Source organism: Hyperoodon ampullatus (genome assembly GCF_949752795.1).
Source record: "Hyperoodon ampullatus genome assembly, chromosome: 2".
NCBI lineage: Eukaryota > Metazoa > Chordata > Mammalia > Artiodactyla > Ziphiidae > Hyperoodon > Hyperoodon ampullatus.
In genome coordinates, this window is record NC_136915.1 from 12,153,123 (window position 1) to 12,173,791 (window position 20,669).

General features: G+C 45.0%; 1 protein-coding gene across 1 annotated transcript in view; it reads left to right on the forward strand.

Moving 5' to 3' along the window:
* Nucleotides 1-20,669, forward strand: part of LOC307063669 (forkhead-associated domain-containing protein 1-like) — a gene marked incomplete at both ends in the record, with an annotated part of 98,557 nt that overhangs the window by 47,353 nt on the left and 30,535 nt on the right. Inside the window, 5 exon segments of the mRNA XM_079719909.1 lie at nucleotides 667-903; nucleotides 13,088-13,196; nucleotides 16,855-16,985; nucleotides 19,250-19,339; nucleotides 20,366-20,470. Of these exon segments, the coding sequence (XP_079576035.1) occupies nucleotides 667-903; nucleotides 13,088-13,196; nucleotides 16,855-16,985; nucleotides 19,250-19,339; nucleotides 20,366-20,470 (672 nt within the window).

Sequence of the window (20,669 nt, forward strand, 5' to 3'; positions counted from 1 at the left end):
AGATGGAGGACAGGGTTAATTATACCTGTGGGTAAAGTCTACCAGCAATTTTGTTTTTCCAGCCGAAAGTTGACATGAGCCCATGCAAATAAATCACTCTTCCTGTCTCATTTACTTTTCAGATTGAGTTACCTGGAAAAAATTCATACATGAATAGCCAAAAGAGGCAGGAAATATTAGAAGAGAGGAAAGGGAAAACAAATATTTCAGAATGTTTTAAGTTAAAAAAAATAACCCTCATTATAGGCAGAATGTGGTCAAACAGAATGTTGTATTCCTAACTACCTTTCCTAGGTCCCCAGTTTGCTAGGCTGAATATTATAAATGAAAACATTCTAAGTAAACTTTCTAGCAACAAAAGCTCCCAAGTGGAATGGTTGTTCTTAATATGAAAGTCTAATTCTCGGGGAAAGGAAAGTTTCCGTACCTGTGAGGTACAGACATCCATTACAGGAGTCTATATACAAGTACATCATTTTAACCCAATTCTTGTCTCTATGAGATTTTCCAAGTGACAGAGATAGCCTTGAAAGTCTGCTTTTTCCCTCCCTGCCTGCCCTCACCTTCCCAAAGAATGATACCCTATTTTTCCTGTCTTTCTTTAAATGGGCTCAGCCTTACACCCAGACCCACACCTAGTAAATTTCCCATCTGGCCTCCACCCAGGATGAAATAATTCTGCTGCTGGGAAAAGAAGTCAGCCGTCTCTCCGATTTTGAACTTGAATCTAAATACAAAGACACCGTGATAGCAAGCCTGCAGAACCAAGTGGCCAACCTGAGGCAGAAGCTGTTGGAAACAGCCGCCTCCAGGCAGAAGGAGAGGGTGATCCCGCCCAAGTTTCAGGTTCTGCATGAAGAGGACGATGCCCAACAGAGAGAGATCCAGAGCTTGAAAAACCAGGTAGGGCTCAGAGACAAGTGGGTCGGGGCCTTGGGGTCACAACACAGGGTGACAGCTCTCAGGTAGAGCCTGGGGGAGCCACCCGGGTAGTTAGAAATGGGCAGTGAGCACAGCATGGTGAAGAGTGCAGATCCAGGGAGTGGAGGGTTGGCAAGTTTCTAGCCTTGTAAGAACAATATTAGATTTGATTAAGTGCCTACCATGTTCAGGCCCCAGTGCAGGTGCTTTGGGTGCATTAACTTATTTATTTATTTATTTATTTATTTATTTATTTATTTATTTATTTATTTAGTTTATTTCTTTATGGCTGCATTGGGTCTTCGTTGCTGTGCACGGGCTTTCTCTACTTGCAGTGAGCAGGGGCTACTCTTCACTATGGTGAGTGGGCTTCTCATTGCAGTGGCTTCTCTTGCTGCAGAGCATGGGCTTCAGTAGTTGCAGCATGAGGGCTTCAGTAGCTGTGGCTCGCGGACTCTAGAGTGCAGGCTCAGTAGTTGTGGCCCACAGGCTTAGTTTCTCCACGGTATGTGGGATCTTCCTGGACCAGGGCTCGAACTCGTGTCCCCAGTATTGGCAGGCAGATTCTTAACCACTGCACCATGAGGGAAGTTCCCTCATTAGCTATTTAAACCTCAGTTTTCTGACAGATGCCATTCTACAGATGAGGAGACTGAGGCACGCTCAGAGATGCCCAGGGGCTTGGTACAGCTTGCACAGCAAGTGAGAGGCAGTGATGTGATTTGGGCTCAGCTCTGCCACCTTGTACACCTCATGCTTTCACACCCACTTTGCATTTCCACCCAACTCCTGTCGCTTCAGTGACCACTTCTCACACCCACCCGGACCCAGCCAGAAAGAGCTGGAGATGGGGATAAGGAACCCCACAGTGTTCCAAACACTGAGGCCTTTATCAAACCCTGAAGGCAGCTGCTGGTTCACTTATAGGGAATTTCACCAAAAATTCTCCACCCAGAATGTCTGGATTTACCAGTCAACTTCCTTCCTCCTGAAACTAAATCCAAAAAAGAAAAAAAAAATTTTTTAAGTTTTAAAGAACTACTTTAAAATTGGCCACTGATCTTGTACATGAATTATATCTCAACAAAGTTGATAAAAAAGCAATTGGTCATTGATGAATTTTGGCCTCAGTGCATAATTCTGCTTAAAACTGTAGTCAGATTTGGTTCAACATGACAGAATAGAAGGACATGCTCTCACTCCCTCTTTCGAGAACACTGGAATCACAACTAACTGCAGAAAATCGACAGGAAGACACTGGAACTCACCAAAAAAGATACCCCACATGCAAAGACAAAGGAGAAGGCACAATGAGACAGTAGGAGGGGCGCAATCCAAATAAAATCAAATCCCATAACTGCTGGGTGGGTGACTCACAAACTGGAGAACACTTATACCACAGAAGTCCACCCACTGGAGTGAAGGTTCTGAGCCCCACGTCGGGCTTCCCAACCTGGGGGTCTGGCAATGGGAGGAGGAATTCCTAGAGACTCAGACTTTGAAGGCTAGTGGGATTTGATTGCAGGACTTTGGCAGGACTGGGGGAAAGAGAGATTCCACTCTTGGAGGGCACACACAAAGTAGTGTGTGCATTGGGACCCAGGGGAAGGAGCAGTGACCCCCATAGGAGACTGAACCAGATCTACCTGCTAGTGTTGGAAGGTCTCCTGCAGAGGCGGGGGGCAGCTGTGGCTCACCAAGGGACAAGGACACTGGCAGCAGAAGTTCTGGGAAGTATTCCTTGGCATGAGCCCTCCCAGAGTCTGCCATTAGCCCCACCAAAGAGCCTGGGTAGGCTCCAGTGTTGGGTGGCTTCAGGCCAAACAACTAACAGGGAGGGAACCCAGACCCGCCCATCAGCAGACAAGCAGATTAAAGTTTTACTGAGCTCTGCCCACCAATGCCACAGCCAGCTCTACCCACCACCAGTCCCTCCTATCAGGAAACTTCCACAAGCCTCTTAGATAGCCTCATCCACCAGAGGGCAGACAGCAGCAGCAAGAAGAACTACAATCCTGCAGCCTGTGGAACAAAAACCATATTCACAGAAAGACAGACAACATGAAAAGGCAGAGGGCTATGTACCAGATGAAGGAACAAGATAAAATCCCAGAAAAACAACTAAATGAAATGGAGATAGGCAACCTTCCAGAAAAAGAATTCAGAATAATGATAGTGAAGATGATCCTGGACATCAGAAAAAGAATGGAGGCAAAGATCGAGAAGATGCAAGAAATATTTAACAGAGATCTAGAAGAATTCAAGAACAAGCAAACAGAGATGAACAATACAATAACTGAAAAAAAAAACACACTAGAAGGAATCAATAGAATAACTGAGGCAAAAGAACGGATAAGTGACCTGGAAGACAGAATGGTGGAATTCACTGCTGCGGAACAGAATAAAGACAAAAGAATGAAAAGAAATGAAGACAGCTTAAGAGACCTCTGGGACAACATTAAACACAACAACGTTCACATTATACAGGTCCCAGAAGGAGAAGAGAGAGAGAAAGGACCCGAGAAGATATTGAAGAGATTATAGTCCAAAACTTCCCTAACATCGGAAAGGAAATAGCCACCCAAGTCCAGGAAGCACAGAGAGTCCCATACAGGAGAAACCCAAGGAGAAACACACCGAGACACATAGTAATCAAATTGGCAAAAATTAAAGAAAAATTATTGACAGCAGCAAGGGAAAAATGACAAATAACATACAAGGGAACTCCCATAAGTTTAACAGATGATTTCTCAGCAGAAACTCTACCAACCAGAAGGGAGTGGCATGATATACTTAAAGTGATGAAAGGGAAGAACCTACAACCAAGATTACTCTACCCAGCAAGGATCTCATTGAGATTCGATGGAGAAATCAAAAGCTTGACAGACAAGCAAAAGCTAAGAGAATTCAGCACCACCAAACCAGCTCTACAACAAATGTTAAAGGAACTTCTCTAAGTGGGAAACACAAGAGAAGAAAAGGACCTACAAAAACAAACCCAAAACAATTAAGAAAATGGTCATAGGAACACACATATCGATAATTACCTTAAAAGTGAATGGATTAAATGCTCCAACCAAAAGACACAGGGTTGCTGAAAGGATACAGAAACAAGACCCATCTATATGCTATCTACAGGAGACCCACTTCAGACCTAGGGACACATACAGACTGAAAGTGAGGGGATGGAAAAAGATATTCCATGCAAATGGAAATCAAAGGAAAGCTGGAGTAGCAATACTCATATCAGATAAAATAGACTTTAAAATAAAGAATGTTACAAGAGACAAGGAAGGACACTACGTAATGATCAAGGGATCAATCCAAGAAGAAGATATAACAATTATAAATATATATGCACCCAACATAGGAGAACCTCAATACAAAAGGCAACTGCTAACAGCTCTAAAAGAGGAAATCAACAGTAACACAGTAATAGTGGGGGACTTGAACACCTCACTTACACCAATGGATAGATCATCCAAAGAGAAAATTAATAAGGAAACACAAGCTTTAAATGACACAATAGACCAGATAGATTTAATTGATATTTGTAGGACATTCCATCCTAAAACAGCAGATTACACTTTCTTCTCAAGTGTGCACGGAACATTTTCTAGGATAGATCACATCTTGGGTCACAAATCAAGCCTCAGGAAATTTAAGAAAATTAAAATCATATCAAGCATCTTTTCTGACCACAGTGCTATGAGATTAGAAATGAATTACAGGGAAAAACCTGTAAAAAACACAAACACATGGAGGCTAAACAGTACGTTACTAAATAACCAAGAGATCACTGAAAAAATCAAAGAGGAAATCAAAACATACCTAAGACAAATGACAATGAAAACACGACGATCCAAAAAAAAAAAAGAAAACACGACGATCCAAAACCTATGGGATGCCGCAAAAGCATCCCACTGTTCTAAGAGGGAAGTTCATAGCTATACAAGCCTACCTCAAGAAACAAAAAAATCTCAAATAAACAATCTAACGTTACACCTAAAGGAACTAGAGAAAGAAGAACAAACAAAACCCAAAGTTAGCAGAAGGAAAGAAATCATAAAGATCAGAGCAGAAATAAATGAAATAGAAACAAAGAAAACAATCGCAAAGATCAATAAAACTAAAAGCTGGTTCTTTGAGAAGTTAAACAAAATTGATAAAGCATTAGCCAGACTCATCAAGAAAAAGAGGGAGAGGACTCAAATCAATAATATTAGAAAGGAAAAAGAAGTTACAACAGACACCGCAGAAATACAAAGCATCCTAAGAGACAACTACAAGCAACTCTATGCCAATAAAATGGACAACCTGGAAGACACGAACAAATTCTTAGAAAGTTATAACCTTTCAAGTCTGAACCAGGAAGAAATAGAAAATATGAACAGACCAATCACAAGTAATGAAATTGAAAGTGTGATTAAAAATCTTCCAACAAACAGAAGTCCAGGACCAGAAGGCTTCACAGGTGAATTCTATCAAACATTTAGAGACGAGCTAACACCCATCCTTCTCAAACTCTTCCAAAAAATTGCAGAGGAAGGAACACTCCCAAACTCATTCTCTGAGGCCACCATCACCCTGATACCAAAACCAGACAAAGATACTACAAAAAAAGAAAATTACAGACCAATATCACTGATGAATATAGATGCAAAAATCCTCAACAAAATACTAGCAAACAGACTCCAACAACACATGAAAAGGATCATACACCATGATCAAGTGGGATTTATCCCAGAGAGGCAAGGATTCTTCAATATATGCAAATCAATCAATGTGATACACCATATAAACAAATTGAAAAAGAAAAACCATATGATCATCTCAATGGATGCAGAAAAAGCTTTTGACAAAATTCAACACTGATTTATGATAAAACTCTCCAGAAAGTGGGCATAGAGGGAACCTACTTCAACAGAGTAAAGGCCATATATGACAAAGCCACAGCAAACATCATTCTCAATGGTGAAAAACTCAAAGCATTTCCTCTAAGATCAGGAAGAAGACAAGGATGTCCACTCTCACTACTATTCTTCAACATAGTTTTGGAAGTCCTAGCCACAGCAATCAGTGAAGAAAAAGCAATAAAACGAATACAAGTTGAAAAAGAAGTGAGACTGCCACTGTTTGCAGATGACAGGATACTCTACAGAGAGAATCCTAAAGATGCCACCAGAAATCTACTAGAGCTAATCAATGAACTTGGTAAAGTTGCAGGACACAAAATGAATGCACAGAAATCTCTTGCATTCCTATACACTAGTGATGAAAAATCTGAAAGAGAAATTAAGGAAACACTCCCATGTACCACTGCAACCAAAAAATAAAATACCTAGGAATAAACCTACCTAGGGAGACAAAGACCTGTATGCAGAAAACTGTAAGACACTGATGAAAGCAATTAAAAATGATAGCAACAGATGGAGAGATATACCATGTTCTTGGATTGGAAGCATCAATATTGTGAAAATGACTCTACTACCCAAAGCAATCTACAGATTCAGTGCAATCCCTATCAAATTACCAATGGCATTTTTTAGAGTACTAGAACAAAAAAGCTTAAAATTTGTGTGGAGACACAAAAGACCCCGAATAGCCAAAGCAGTCTTGAGGGAAAAAAACGGAGCTGGAGGAATCAGACTCCCTAACTTCAGCCTATACTACAAAGCCACAGTAATCAAGACAATATGGTACTGGCACAAAAACAGAAATATAGGTCAATGGAACAGAATAGAAAGCCCAGAGATAAACCCACACACCTATGGTCAACTAATCTATGACAAAGGAGGCAAGGATATACAGTGGAGAAAAGACAGTCTCTTCAATAAGTGGTGCTGGGAAAACTGGACAGCTACATGTAAAAGAATGAAATTAGAACACTCCCTAACGCCATACACAAAAATAAACTCAAAACGGATTAGAGACCTAAATGTAAGACCAGACACTCTAAAATTCTTAGAGGAAAACATAGGAAGAACATTCTTTGACATAAATCACAGCAAGATATTTTTTGATCCACTTCCTAGAGTAATGGAAATAAATACCAAAATAAACAAATGGGACCTAATGAAACTTCAAAGCTTTTGCACAGCAAAGGAAACCATAAACAAGATGAAAAGACAACCCTCAGAATGGGGGAAAATATTTGCAAAGGAAGCAACTGACAAATGATTAATATCCAAAATATATAAAGAGCTCATGCAGCTCAATATTAAAAAAACAAACAACCGAATCCAAAAATGTGCAGAATACCTAAATAGACGTGTCTCCAAAGAAGATATACTGCTGGCCAAGAAGCACATGAAAAGCTGCTCAACATCATTAATTATCAGAGAAATGCAAATCAAAACTGCAATGAGGTATCACCTCACACCAGTTAGAATGGGCATCATCAGAAAATCTACAAACAACAAATGCTGGAGAAGGTGTGGAGAAAAGGGGACCGTCTTGCACTGTTGGTGGGAATGTAAATTGATAGAGCCACTATGGAGAACAGTATGGAGGTTCCTTAAAAAACTAAAAATAGAATGACCATAGGACCCAGAAATCCCACTACTGGGCATATACCCAGAGAAAACCATAATTCAAAAAGCCACATGCACCCCAATGTTCATTGCAGTACTATTTACAATAGCCAGATCATGGAAGCAACCTAAATGCCCATCGACAGACGAATGGTTAAAGAGGAAGTGGTACATATATACAATGGAATATTACTCAGCCATAAAAAGGAACAAAATTGGGTCATTTGTAGAGACGTGGATGCATCTAGAGACTGCCATACAGAGTGAAGTAAGTCAGAAAGAGAAGAACAAATATCCTATATTAACGCATATATGTGGACCCTAGAAAAATGGTAAAGATGAACCAGTTTGCAGAGCAGAAATGGAGACACACATGTAGAGAACAAACGTATGGACACCAAGGGGGGAAAGCGGCAGGGGGTGGGGGTGGTGGTATGATGAATTGAGAGATTGGGATTTACATGTATACACTGATGTATAAATAAATAAAATATAAAATATATAAATATATAAAATATATAAATAAATAAATAAACATTTTCAAAAAGGAGAGAGGAAAAAAAAAAAACGTAGTCAATACTTGGGGGCCTTTGTTCTCTTGTTCTCTGTTTACTGTCTTTCCCTCTGTAACCGATTCTAGGTACACAGTTTCAATCCTAGAAATGGTGCTCTAGAAAGGACACAGATTGTGTATGGTGAACCTAGGAGATTCTAGCAGGAAACTGTTAGCTCCATGAAGGCAAAGGTTGGGCACAGTAACCTTCTAGAACTCTGTTAGGACCGTGTCTGTTTGTTTGTTCTGTATTCATCCATCCATCCATCCGTCCATTAATCCAAATAAATATTTTGGGGGGCCTATCCCATGCCATGCCCTCTTCCAGGCTCTGAGAATTCAGCAGAGAACAAGACAGACATGATCCTTCCCCCTGTTATGCTCTAGTGAGGGAGACAGAATAAACAAGTCAACAAATACATGCTCTAATATTTAAATGAACTAATGACTCTCCTTCAAACCTGGTTTTGAAAAAACAAGGAAAGTAACAGGTCCTATAGGAATTATTAGTGCAAACAGCTACCTTGACATGTAGCTGACACATTAATGAGCATCTTTTTCTTGAACTGAACCCAATTTTGCTGAAATATTCCTTTCAGATATTCTCCCATTTCAGAGCTTTCCTGAGAAAATGACATGTCTTTTTCAGGTACATGGATGAGGCTGAATTATTCCCACATACCTTTTTTTTTTTTGGCTGGCCATACAACGCAGCTTGCAGGATCTTATTTCCCTGACCAGAGATCAAACCCAGGCCTCCAGCAGTGGAAGCACAGAGTCCTAACCACTGGACTGCCAGGGAATTCCCCACATACCTTTTTTTAAATAATTGAAATATATTTGACATAGAATATTATATAATTTCCACATATCTTTGAATATCAGGCGGTCCCAATTTGAGTTTTATTTAAAGTGGCTGCCGATATCTGGGGGAAAAACTGTTTTTTTACAAAGAAATTATCTAGAAATAATTACACTGATGCATCATGCTGTTGCCTCCCCTAGCACTGGAGCTTCACTTATAACTGAAGAAGAATATTTTATAGCAAGGCATATATGAACCAGAGGCTCCATCGGTTTGAACTCAAATCGAGTTTCATCCACTGACATTTTAGTTTCTTAACTATTCTACTGCCTGCAGAGCATTCCACCAGAAGTGTAAGCCACATGGCAGGTTGATTTATGGTTCTGATTACTTATGTGTTTTCCCTGGTCCCCGAATGTGTGTGCATAATGATTTGCTCTCAGAGATCTTCGATCTGCTACAGTATCACTAGAAAATTCTTACCTCCATGTGCTCTTACACGCCTGTGCTAATTAGAAGCCAAATTATCATCCTGAAACAATCACTCCTCCTAGCACTCTTAACTTTCTTATGACTCAGTGCCCATTTTATTACACAGCTTAACAGACATTAAACATCTTGGAATTTATGCCATTACAAACAATATGGATATTTATTTTGATAGTAAAAGTATCAAAGAGGTTTGAAGACTCTTTGGAGTTTTCCAGCAATCCGAAATCCTAAAACCCTGACACTCAGATTGAAATATTTTCAATCTGCCAAAACCACTGGAGTCTTAGAGGGGAACGTATGTTTTCCCTTCTGGAAGTTTGTCTCTGGGTGTTCTATCTCTGGTATCATGCAAATAAAAGCATTAAGCTGAGAAGAGCTTACAAACAGTTTCAGGGTTCCAAGGACCTTTTATGGGAAAGTTGTGTTTCCCCCCAACAGAGAAAAGTAAAATGTGAAAGAAGTTTTTTACTCAAAGTTTCCAAAGCACAAACATGCAAAAGTATAGCCTTGGGGAGAGTGGGGGTCAGAGTGGCCTGTGTCCCCGCAACTTCCAGCATAGACCCTCCCCAATAATGTCTCAGGTGCTCCAGGGAAAAAGTAAGTGTAACTGCCCCAAATGTCATAGACTCTGAACCATGATGGTGCATGAAACGAGTCAGAAATCTTGTGAGACCTTGACGCTTCTGTTAATTCTACCAGAGTAATAATGACAAGATTTCCAAGGACACAAACCAAGACCAAAGGCTGTGAGCGCCATCCGGTGGCCATATCAGCACGCCCGAACTCCATTACCTGGGCATGCCCACCACCTCCCCCCAATCTTTTTTTTTTTTTTTTTTTTTAGTGTGATGCCCACAACCTGGTCTGATGGTAAACAGGGAAATTCCTGTATTTCTTCTTTTGGAGGGATTATTTTTATTTAAGATACTGAGTCTCTATTTACTCTTATAACAGTTATTTTTAATTTAATGCACGTTTTTAAGTTTAAAAAGGGAGCTGCTTCTACGAAAAATGCTAAGAAATTATAGTGGGGCTAGCCAAGAGACATGGGAAAAATAGTGAAGGTGGTATATGAATGACTGGAGTTTAGGAACTCTCTTCGGGTGGGGTTGCCAGATAAAGTAAGGACACCCAGTTAAATTTGAATTTTAGAATTTCGTTTTAGTGTGTGTCCCAAATATTGCATGGGACACACTTGCACTAAAATATTATTCATTATCTGAAATCCTATTTTAAGTGAACATCCTTTTTTCCCCCCCTAAATCTGGCAAACTTACCTTAGGAGAACAAAGAAATTGCACCCAGGAGTTCCCTGGTGGCACAGTGGTTAGGAATCCGCCTGCCAGTGCAGGGGACATGGGATCGAGCCCTGGTCCGGGAAGATCCCACATGCCGTGGAGCATCTAAGCCTGTGCACCACAACTACTGAGCCCTCGTGCCACAACTACTGAAGCCCGTGTGCTTAGAGCCCAGGCTCTGCAACAAGAGAAGGCGCTGCAATAAGCCTATGCACTGCAACAAAGACCCAACGCAGCCAAAAATAAATAAATAAATAAATAAACTTTATTTTTAAAAAAAGAAAAGAAATTGCATCCTTCTCCTTGTCACTTCCGTTTTGATCTATCAAAACAAGCTATTGGGGCTTCCCTGGTGGTGCAGTGGTTGACAGTCCGCCTGCCGATGCAGGGGACGCAGGTTCGTGCCCTGGTCTGGGAAGATCCCACATGCTGCGGAGCGGCTGGGCCCGTGGGCCATGGCCACTGAGCCTGCACGTCCGGAGCCTGTGCTCCACAACGGGAGAGGCCACAACAGTGAGAAGCCCGCGTACAGCAAAAAAAAAAAAAAAAAAAAAAAAACAAGCTAGCTCTTGTCCTGTCTACGGATTGCGTGGCATTTATGCCCCAATAAACGTGTCCCTGTGGGAGTACTGAGGCCTGACATCTGAAAAATCACAGGGCAAAGGCCCACAGTGCACCTTGAGGTGGGAATGTCCGGGCCACTCAGAACAAGCAGTCTGGCCACATCAGACCGAGAGGGAGGGGGTTCCTGGCCCAGCTCTCTTTCCCAGCCTCTCGGGTACCTGTTCTGTGGAGGCCGAGGCCTGGCAGCTACTTTCGGGCCCTTACCAGCGTTGCATTTGATGGAGAGCCTTCCACACCCCACATGTAGACCTAGACCCCTGGAGGGGGGCCCACCATGAGGGGGCTCTGAGCCATGGACTTAGAGGGTGCTCACAGCAGCCATAGATAGAGCTGGCCTGTGGTGCTCCCACCCACGATTCCTGTATTTCCTGTTTTTTTTTTTTTTTGTGGTACACATGCCTCTCACTGTTGTGGCCTCTCCCATTGCGGAGCACAGGCTCCGGACGCACAGGCTCAGCGGCCATGGCCCACAGACCCAACCGCTCCGCGGCATGTGGGATCTTCCCGGACTGGGGCACGAACCCGCATCCCCTGCATCGGCAGGCGGACTCTCACCCACCTCGTCACCAGGGAAGCCCCTGTATTTCATCTTAATAACAACCACACTGGCGTTTAAGTGAGCCTGGCAAGGCTTACAAATGCACACATAAAGAATACCAACTACCTTCCCCAGAGACGGACGAGGGAAGCTGAAGCTAAAACACCCCGTGAGGGCTTCCCTGGTGGCGCAGTGGTTGAGAGTCCGCCTGCCGATGCAGGGGAAACGGGTTCGTGCCCCGATCCGGGAAGATCCCACATGCTGCAGAGTGGCTGGGCCCCTGAGCCATGGTCGCTGAGCCTGCGCGACCGGAGCCTGTGCTCCGCAATGGGAGAGGCCACAACAGTGAGAGGCCCGGGTACCGCAAAAAAAAAAAAACCAAAATAAACCCAAAACAAAAGAAAAAAAACACCCCGTGGGTAGTCAGAGGAGAGGACCGTCATAGCTCATCCCCCTGTGCCGTGTGCCAGGCTTGATCTGAGCACTTGTACACATGCTAACTTATTAAAATACTTCTAACAATCCTATCAGGTTGGGACTACCATCACCCCACGTACAGACTGAAGAAAAGGAAACAGAAAATGGTGTCCTCCTTGTGTTCACAAAGCCCGTTAACTGGCAGAGACAGGACTTGAAGGCCACAGTCCAGCTCCCGAGTCCATGCCATGCTTTGCAGCCTCCAACTTCTCCCGCTCATTCCTAGAGCCACCTGGGAAGGAGGAACCAGGCAACTAAAGACTGGGTTTGAATCAGACTCCATGTCTGACCAGCTGCGTGATCCCGAGCAGGGGGCCTCGCCTCTCTGAGTCTCAACCTGGCTCCCTTGCAAAATGGGCATATTAATGGGAACGTCAGCCTTCAGCAACGCTGTGACAAGTATCAGTGTAGCATGTGTGAACGGGCTTTGTAAACTCTGGAGTGTTCTGTGAGGTATAAACTACCCTCTCTTCTCATTAGAGGGAATTCATTTCATAACCTGCTCCCGGCTCTTGAACTTTGCTGTGCATCCAGTCAGTGCTGGATGATCTGGAACCAAGAGCTGGTCTATTTATGGCTGAAAACCCACAGGTCATAGGAAGACAGCAGCACCCGAGCCCCTGGGTGGCCACAAAGATAAGGTCCGTGTCTCGAGGACTGATGACATGGTGGTCACTGAAGGAACAGGCCCCTCCTGCCCCTTCCACTAGTGACAACTGAGAACCTTGGTTTCCCCAACACCCCGATCCAAGATCAGCCCAACTCTTTGCCCAACGTTGGAGAAGTACCAGCGTGTCCTGCAGGCCTGGCTGGCCCCCTCTGACTGTGTGTTGCCTCCTTCCACAGATCAGTGCCCTTCAGCAAGGCTACAACCAGGTGATGTGCCAGACCCTGGAAATCACCTCCCTGAAGCACGAGGCCGAGAACTTAAGGAGGGACGCCGCTATCACGTCAGGTGAGGCCCTTCTGCATTCAGGCCCCAGAGCTTCTGCCCTCCCCCTGCAGACATCACCAGTCAACCAGCACACCTGTGCCCGTGACCTGGGTGCAGCCTCAGGGATCACCCGTGTCGGTGCATTAGAGTTCTCCCTCAGTGGAGGTTTCTTGCCGCCCAGTTCCGAGGGCAGGGCCAGGTAAATATTTGAGAGAATGGTATCTCTTGGCTACAAGGTCTCCTGAGCACTGGCCCCACCAGGGAGAACACAGGTCGCCCTGTGGCTTGGGTGGTTCCACAAAGCAGCCTGAGTGCAAACTAGAGCATGGACAAAATGGGGTCACTCCTTTAAGGCACCCATGGTCTCACCCATTTCAGCCGAGTGCACTTGGGCCCAAGGGAAACCATTTTCTAATTTGATCCGAGGTGGTTGCCTGATAAAGGGCTTGGGCTGGGGGAGGGGCAGCCAGCGCACAGCTGTGGCTGAGCTTTGATTCCCTGGATTCCTTCATTGCTTCCACATGTTTCTTGAGCTCCTACTAGGTGTCAGGCCCCGTTCCAGGCTCCGGGGAGGGAGAGCCAAGCAAGACAGTCAGATTCCTGTGCTCACAGATTCGGGAGGGGGTGACAGACAATAAAAGTAAACGGATGAATAAACAAGCCCACTTCAGAGAGCAGTGCTGCTGTGGAGAAAATAAACTGTGTGTCGTGGTGGCCAGCGCTTCAAGGGGGGAGGCCAAGGGGGGCCAGCTTAGTGGGTGTGCAACTATGGAACTCAGGTGGGACTTGAACCCGTGGGCTGGGACTCGAACCCAGTCAGAACCCACTATCTTTTAATCGAGATCACGCATCTGGTCTCGGGACTTAATAAAGCTCAGGTTCTTTGTGTCTCATCGCAGAAAGAATTCAGTGAGAGACAAAGTAAGAAGTGGATTTCTTTAGAGAGAAACACACTCCACAGACAGAGTGTGGGCCATTTCAGAAGGCTAGAGGCCCCCAAATATGGGGCAGTTAGTTTTTATGGGCTGGGTAACTTTATAGGCTAATGAGTGGGAGGATTGGGACAACTCTAATATTTTGGGGAAGGGGCGGGGATTTCCAGGAATTGGGCCAACAACCACTTTTTTTTTTTTTTTTTCTGTACGCGGGCCTCTCGCTGTTGTGGCCTCTCCCGTTGCGGAGCACAGGCTCCAGACGCGCAGGCTCAGCGGCCATGGCTCACGGGCCCAGCCGCTCCTCGGCATGTGGGATCTTCCCGGACCGGGGCACGAACCCGTGTCCCCTGTATCGGCAGGCGGACTCTCAACCACCGCGCAACCAGGGAAGCCCCACCACCCACTTTTTGACCTCTATGGTCAGCCTGGGAACTGTCCTGGTGCTGGTGGGTGTGTCATTTCGCTCATGTATTACAATGAGCCTGTAATGAGGCTCCAGTTCCCCTGGAAGTCGAATCTTACGCACCCTTGGACCTGGCCGATTCTAACCAGTCCATGTTGTATCCTCCACGGCTGTGTCCTTCTTTTAGAGAGGACCTGTTTCAGGAGGGCAAGGACAAGCTAAGGGCAAGAGAGGCTGCGTGGAGTGAACAGGGATTGTGGGGCTGGGCAGGGTCGGGGGGTCTGGGTTTTTATTCCAAGGGTGTTGGGAATCCAGTGGAGGTTTTTAAGCAGAAACTGACATGCCTAGAGACCTGAAGAGGATGGGACCACTCACAGAGGAGGGGAGGGAGAGAAGCAGGTGACAGGGAGGAGGCAGTGAGCCTCAGAGGGGCACATCACTCTGAAAGCAGCCAGCGCGTAGCAGGAAACATGCACACAGCTGTGGAAGCCAGGCATAGCATTGAGTCGCACGTGAATCCCCATCTCTGTATGAATCTGTGCTTTTCTTCTGCCTCACTCTGCAACTTAATCACACCCAGCCCCACCCCCTGCTGCCCCTAGGTCTCTGCTTATGCTCCTCCCTCACTTGGGATGTCCTCAGATATTTTCTGAGCACCTCCCCCAGGCTAGGTGCTGTTCTGGGCACCAGGAATGTAAGGATGAACTCGCTGGTCCTCACCTTCCTCCCGTATGTCGGCCAGTGAAACCTCATCCAAGCATCAAGCCTGTCTCAGATCCCACCTTCTCCGATCAGGGAGTCGGACAGACCTGGGTTGGGATAACGCTTGAGATGGGCTGGACCCACTCAAAGTGTGGCAAGCCCCAGAGGGATTTCCAAGTAACTGAACTGTGTCCTGGAGGCAAAGCTCATTTTCAAAATGAAATTCTGGAGCATTTTGTGCTTTATTTCATGTACATTCTTGATTGATACCTACCATTAAAACTGGGCCTGATGTTCTTTCAGGAAAGGAACCGTAGGCGATAACCCAATACCACTGCATTTATGCACCCTTCTTGCCACTTTTATTCAAAATGATACTACAATGCAAGAGGGAAGAGATATGGGGAGATATGTATATGCATAACTGATTCACTTGGTTATAAAGCAGAAACTAACACACCATTGTAAAGCAATTATACTCCAATAAAGATGTTTAAAAAAATGATACTACAGTAATGGAGTAGTTATCTATTGCAGCATAACAAGTTACCCCAAAATGAAATGGATAAAACCCCAACCAATATTTATCATCTCCCCCAGTATCTGTAGTTCAGGTATTTGAGTGGGGGGTGACTTAGTTCTCATGAGTTGCAGTCAAGATATCGCTGGGGTATCAGTCATGTCATCTAAAGCCTCGGGGGGAGCCGGAGGATCCCCCTTCAGAATGGCTGCTCATGTGGCTATTGGCTGGAGGCCTTAGTCCCTCAGCACACATGCTTCTCTCTAGGGCTGCTTGAGTGTCCTCACGACACAGCAGTTGGCTTCCCCCGGAGTGAGTGATTCGAGAGAGAGCAAAGAGGAGGCCACAGTGTCTTTTATGACCCAGCCTGGGAGGAAACATTCCGTCATTTCCACAGTATCATATTGGTTACCCATGGCAGCCCTATTCAGGGTGGGAGGGGCTGCACAGGGCATGAATTCTAGGCGGCAGGGATCATTGGGGACATTTTGGAAGCTGGCTGCCGAGAAAAATAATAGGCGCCATGGAACAAACAGAATTTAGCCACTTTGTGTTCTTGGGACATACCGTCTCATTTGAGCCTTACAATAACTCTGTGTGGGACAGACAGTGGGAGGTGAAATAGCTTGTCCAAGACCACCAAGCTAATAAGTGGTAGAGAGGGGTCCAAACTCAGAGGACTGTGAAACCAACCACCCCATCCATAGCGTCCAGCAGTGCCCTCTGCCACACGCCCGTCTCCTGGCATCTGGAGAAGAATTCCTGGACCTTCCCTGTGCTGGGCCTTTGTTCCCCAGGCCCATGATGTGGCCTCTCCTCCCAGCTTTGCCTGGCCTGTGCCCACAAGGGGCTCCCAAAGGCTTCTCCTCTCGCTGGTGCTGACTGCGCCTCATTCTCACTGAAGCCTCAAACCCTGTTCTGTGGACTTTGCTCTCATTCCCATTCCTGTCTGGGACCCTTGGAAAAAGCCTCCCCAGTTCTAGGAGGGCACCGGTGGTGGCCCGGGCTTGGAAAGTTTTGTCCAAACGTTGGCTGACAGCCATGGTGTTGCCAATAATCCTTCCTGCCTCTTTGACCTCCATGAGTCTTTTGTTTTGGTTTGCTTTGGTTCTTTTACAGAGATGGTGTCATCTTTGCAAAGTGACGTGTTAGTAAAGGATGGTCAAGTTCAACAACTACAACAGGAGGTGAATCAACTGAAAAGTGAGAAGAAAGAAAAGGATCACCAGCTCGAAGCCCTCAGCTCCAGAGTGAGTGTCGGGTCATCAGCAAATTGTAGCTGCGAAAAGCAGACACAGTGGAGTCACATGACACACGGTGGTGAGATGAGGCCAGTGCCCAAGGACACAGGGAGGGTAGCTGCTGGGCAGGTGGCCAACTTCTCTGAAGCCTTTCAAAGGACAGCGTGTATGTGGCTCAGAATAAGCATAATAGATTTTCAAATCCAGCAAATATTTTCTAACCCCTATTATAAATGAGTTTCTTTAATCCCAGCAACAAACACACCTATGAGCATATACGGCCAGTACAAAGTTTAACATTAAACAGAATACGATCTCTCTGTGAGCAAAGATGACCACACGGCTGCATCATGGTCCCAGCACCACTGGTTCTCATAATTGTCTTCAAAGCAGAATGTCTGAAGATCCAGATGCAAACACGCAGACTCTCATTTCTTTCTTAGACTTTAGTGTGTAGAATGTCTCTATGGAAGATGAACGTGGTAGGCAAGCAAAGAGCTTTTTACATGTAACTTTGACTATTTGCAAATCTTGCCTTCAATGCTAACTTTAGAATCCTGACTCTATAGGATAAGATTTCTCAGTATTTGCATGATGTGCCTGTTTCTGTGAGTCAAGGTAAAACCTCAAAGCTTTCATCTCAGGTGGCAACTCAGAGATTCCCAGAGGCTACCCGATAGCTAGGTCTGCATGGGGGTGGGGTGAGAACAGATCTTGAGGTTCCATGGAAAAAGCACAGTAAGTAATACCTGGTACGTAGTACCATACCCAGTTTGGAGCTGGTGAAAGGCACTGCACGAGCTTTGGGATCAGACAGACCAGGGTCCAATTCCAGAGCTTTCTTTCATTGTAACTTACTTGGCCTCCATTTCCCCATCTGTGAAATGGGGATGACAAAATCGTTTTCCGAGAAGTGGGAGGCTGGTTTTAGTTGTGCTCTTCTGCCTCTGCCCCGGGTCAGCTGCCTGGCCAAGCCCTCTGCATTCGTTTCTCCCAAGCAGAGTGTCTTCCCAGGCATGTGCTATAGCTGTTTAATGTGGGGTGTGTGTGTGTGTGTGTGTGTGTGTGTGTGTGTGTGTGTGTTGGGGACGGGAAGGGGATGCAGAGCTGGTGCTAAGTAGAAGGAATCTGCAAAGACAGCACCTGCTTGGCTCTTCTACCTCCTGAAGTGCATTTGGATGATTTATGTCCCCGTTTCCCCTTCCTCGTTGACCTCGGAATGAGGTCCCTTCTCCTCTAGACTGTGCTGGCCAATAGCACAAGGGCTCGTCACCACCAAGGGTACTGCTCTTGTGAACATTTGAGATGCCTTTTTTTTTTACTGACATACATCATGTGTGTTAATTTTAGAAAAATAAGTCGATGACATTGAGAAGAAAAAATAAAAAAAGAGGAGAGGAAATGCTACCTTGAGAAATCAGTGTTAATATTTTCATGTATGTTCTTCCAGTCTTATTTGTATATATTGCCTAGAAATCAATCAATCAATCATTTTATAGTGAATTTATACTATGCACATTTAAAAAATTTTTAAATACTTACTATTTTCCCCTGCTAATAAATCAACGCTCTTATCATTCGTCTTAAAAGCTACATACTTTCTCCTGGATGTACCCAGTGTTATAAAGTGGTCTGCTGTTCTAAACAACACTTGGGTGGTTTCCTCTGTTTTTTTTTTTTTTCTTCCACTGTTACGGACAACTCTGTGAAGAGCATCCTTGAAACTACAGATTTACTTATTTCTCCAGTCATTGTCCTTAAGGTACATTCCTAAAGTGGGAATTGCTGGGTCAAAAGAAGGCACATCCATCCTTATGCCCTTAGTGCCTGTTGCCATGCCACCCTCGGGCAAGACAGCTCCGTTTACCCCTCCACACCAGTCTGGGCAGTTGTGTCTATGTGATGCAACCTGCACAAAAGCCCTAAGATGGACCCAAGTTCACTGGCTCAGCCCCCTCCACCCTCACCGGTCACAGCGTGAAAACATCCCAATTCCTGCACCCTAAGTGTCCAGACTCTCCAAAGCTGGATTTCCCCTGCGGTGAAGATTGCTGGCTTTTGAAGAGGAATTTAGATGCTCTATTCCTCAGAACTCATGAGAGGGGTGAACTGGGAATGACTGCAGGATCCCGTGCTCCCATCACACAAATGGTCTCGCCTCTCAGAATTCAGAGGTGTGATTGGGTTATACAGCAGGAAACACTCCTGGGCGTGAACACAGGTACTTGGAACCCCCAGCCAAGCCCCTATGGCCTTGTCCTTTTTCTCCACAGTGCTCAGTGCTGAAAGAAGAGTTACAGAAGGAAGATGCCCAGAAGGAGAAGTGGGAAGCCCAAGAGAAAGAGTTAAAACTCTGCAAAACCGTGCGTTGAACCTCCTGACCCCTAGGTGTCGACTGAAAGCCTAGATTGTGGCCTTGAGGGTTTTGGAGGGGTTCCTTGGCCCATTAGCTAGCACAAGCTCTGGGGCTTTCTGGGTGTTTGTCTGTTAATGTAGTCTCCTAATTCTTTGATTTGCTAGCCTCAAAGAGTTGGGTGAAAAGACCATGGAAAACACACTCTCCCCAGATTTTCTGGGCAGTTGGCTCAAGGCCCCTCATCAGGTTTCCCCTGGGGAAAAGGATGGGAGGTGGCCACCGTATGCTGCTAGAAATTCATTGTGGTCCCTACCCCTGGACTTGTGATGCCCAGACTTTCATGATCCACTGTCACAAGTTTTATCACAGCCCTGAGCACTGTTATTAACACAACTCTTCTTGAAGTATTTTTACTTAAATACATTCAATTTTACAACAATTCATAAAAACAAAATAAAAAGCAAATGTATCACTGGCCTTGTATGGAAGGTGAACATAAAAATAAATACAATGAAAAGATGACCACTCAATGTAAATGTTCAACCCCTGTACCTGCCCGAACCCTCATGCACATCACCAGGCATATGTTTTCCATCCATTGGGAAGGACGGTGCCTGGGACGGGGGCAGGAGACGTGTGTTCTTCTCTCTGTCAGGAGCACACTTCTCCGCCTCAAATGAGAAAAAAGAAAAATGTCATTTTCTTTTCTTCCAAACTGTGCCCATTGTGTCTTCCAAACAGCCCTTATTTAGATTGAACTCAAAAATATACCCCAAGGAAAGAGACTCTAATGAGTGGATAGGTATCTTGTACTGTTTAATCCAGGATCCATGCTGATCTTCAAAAGAAACTCAAATTTTCACTGACCCAGCCCTTTCATTGCATCCGTTGAAAGAAAGTCTACTTTGCCTCAAAGATGTGGAATTGTCCCCCAAGGGAAGGAGTTAAGCGAATCCCAGACTAGGTTTCTGCCTTAATGAACCGGATGAAATGAGTTGTGAAGTTGACTTCCCTGTTGCTGGAACTCTTTCAGCAAATCCATGACATGGAAGAAGAAATGAGGAAGCTCAGGGTGGAGCTGAAGAGGAGCAGAACCGAGCAAAGCCTGCTCTCTATGACGCTGCGGGAAAAGAGCAAGGTATGGCCAGGACAGGTCGGCCTGGGAACCACTCTGGGGCAGGCACTCCACCTGCATCATCTCTGTTCATCCTCACAATGACCCCATGCGGTCTCTACTGGTATTAACCCCACTTTACAGTCGGGAAAACTGAGGCTCACAGAGGTGAAGGAAGTTATCCAAGTTCACTTGCATAAAGTAGTTGTGGCAGAACTTGAAT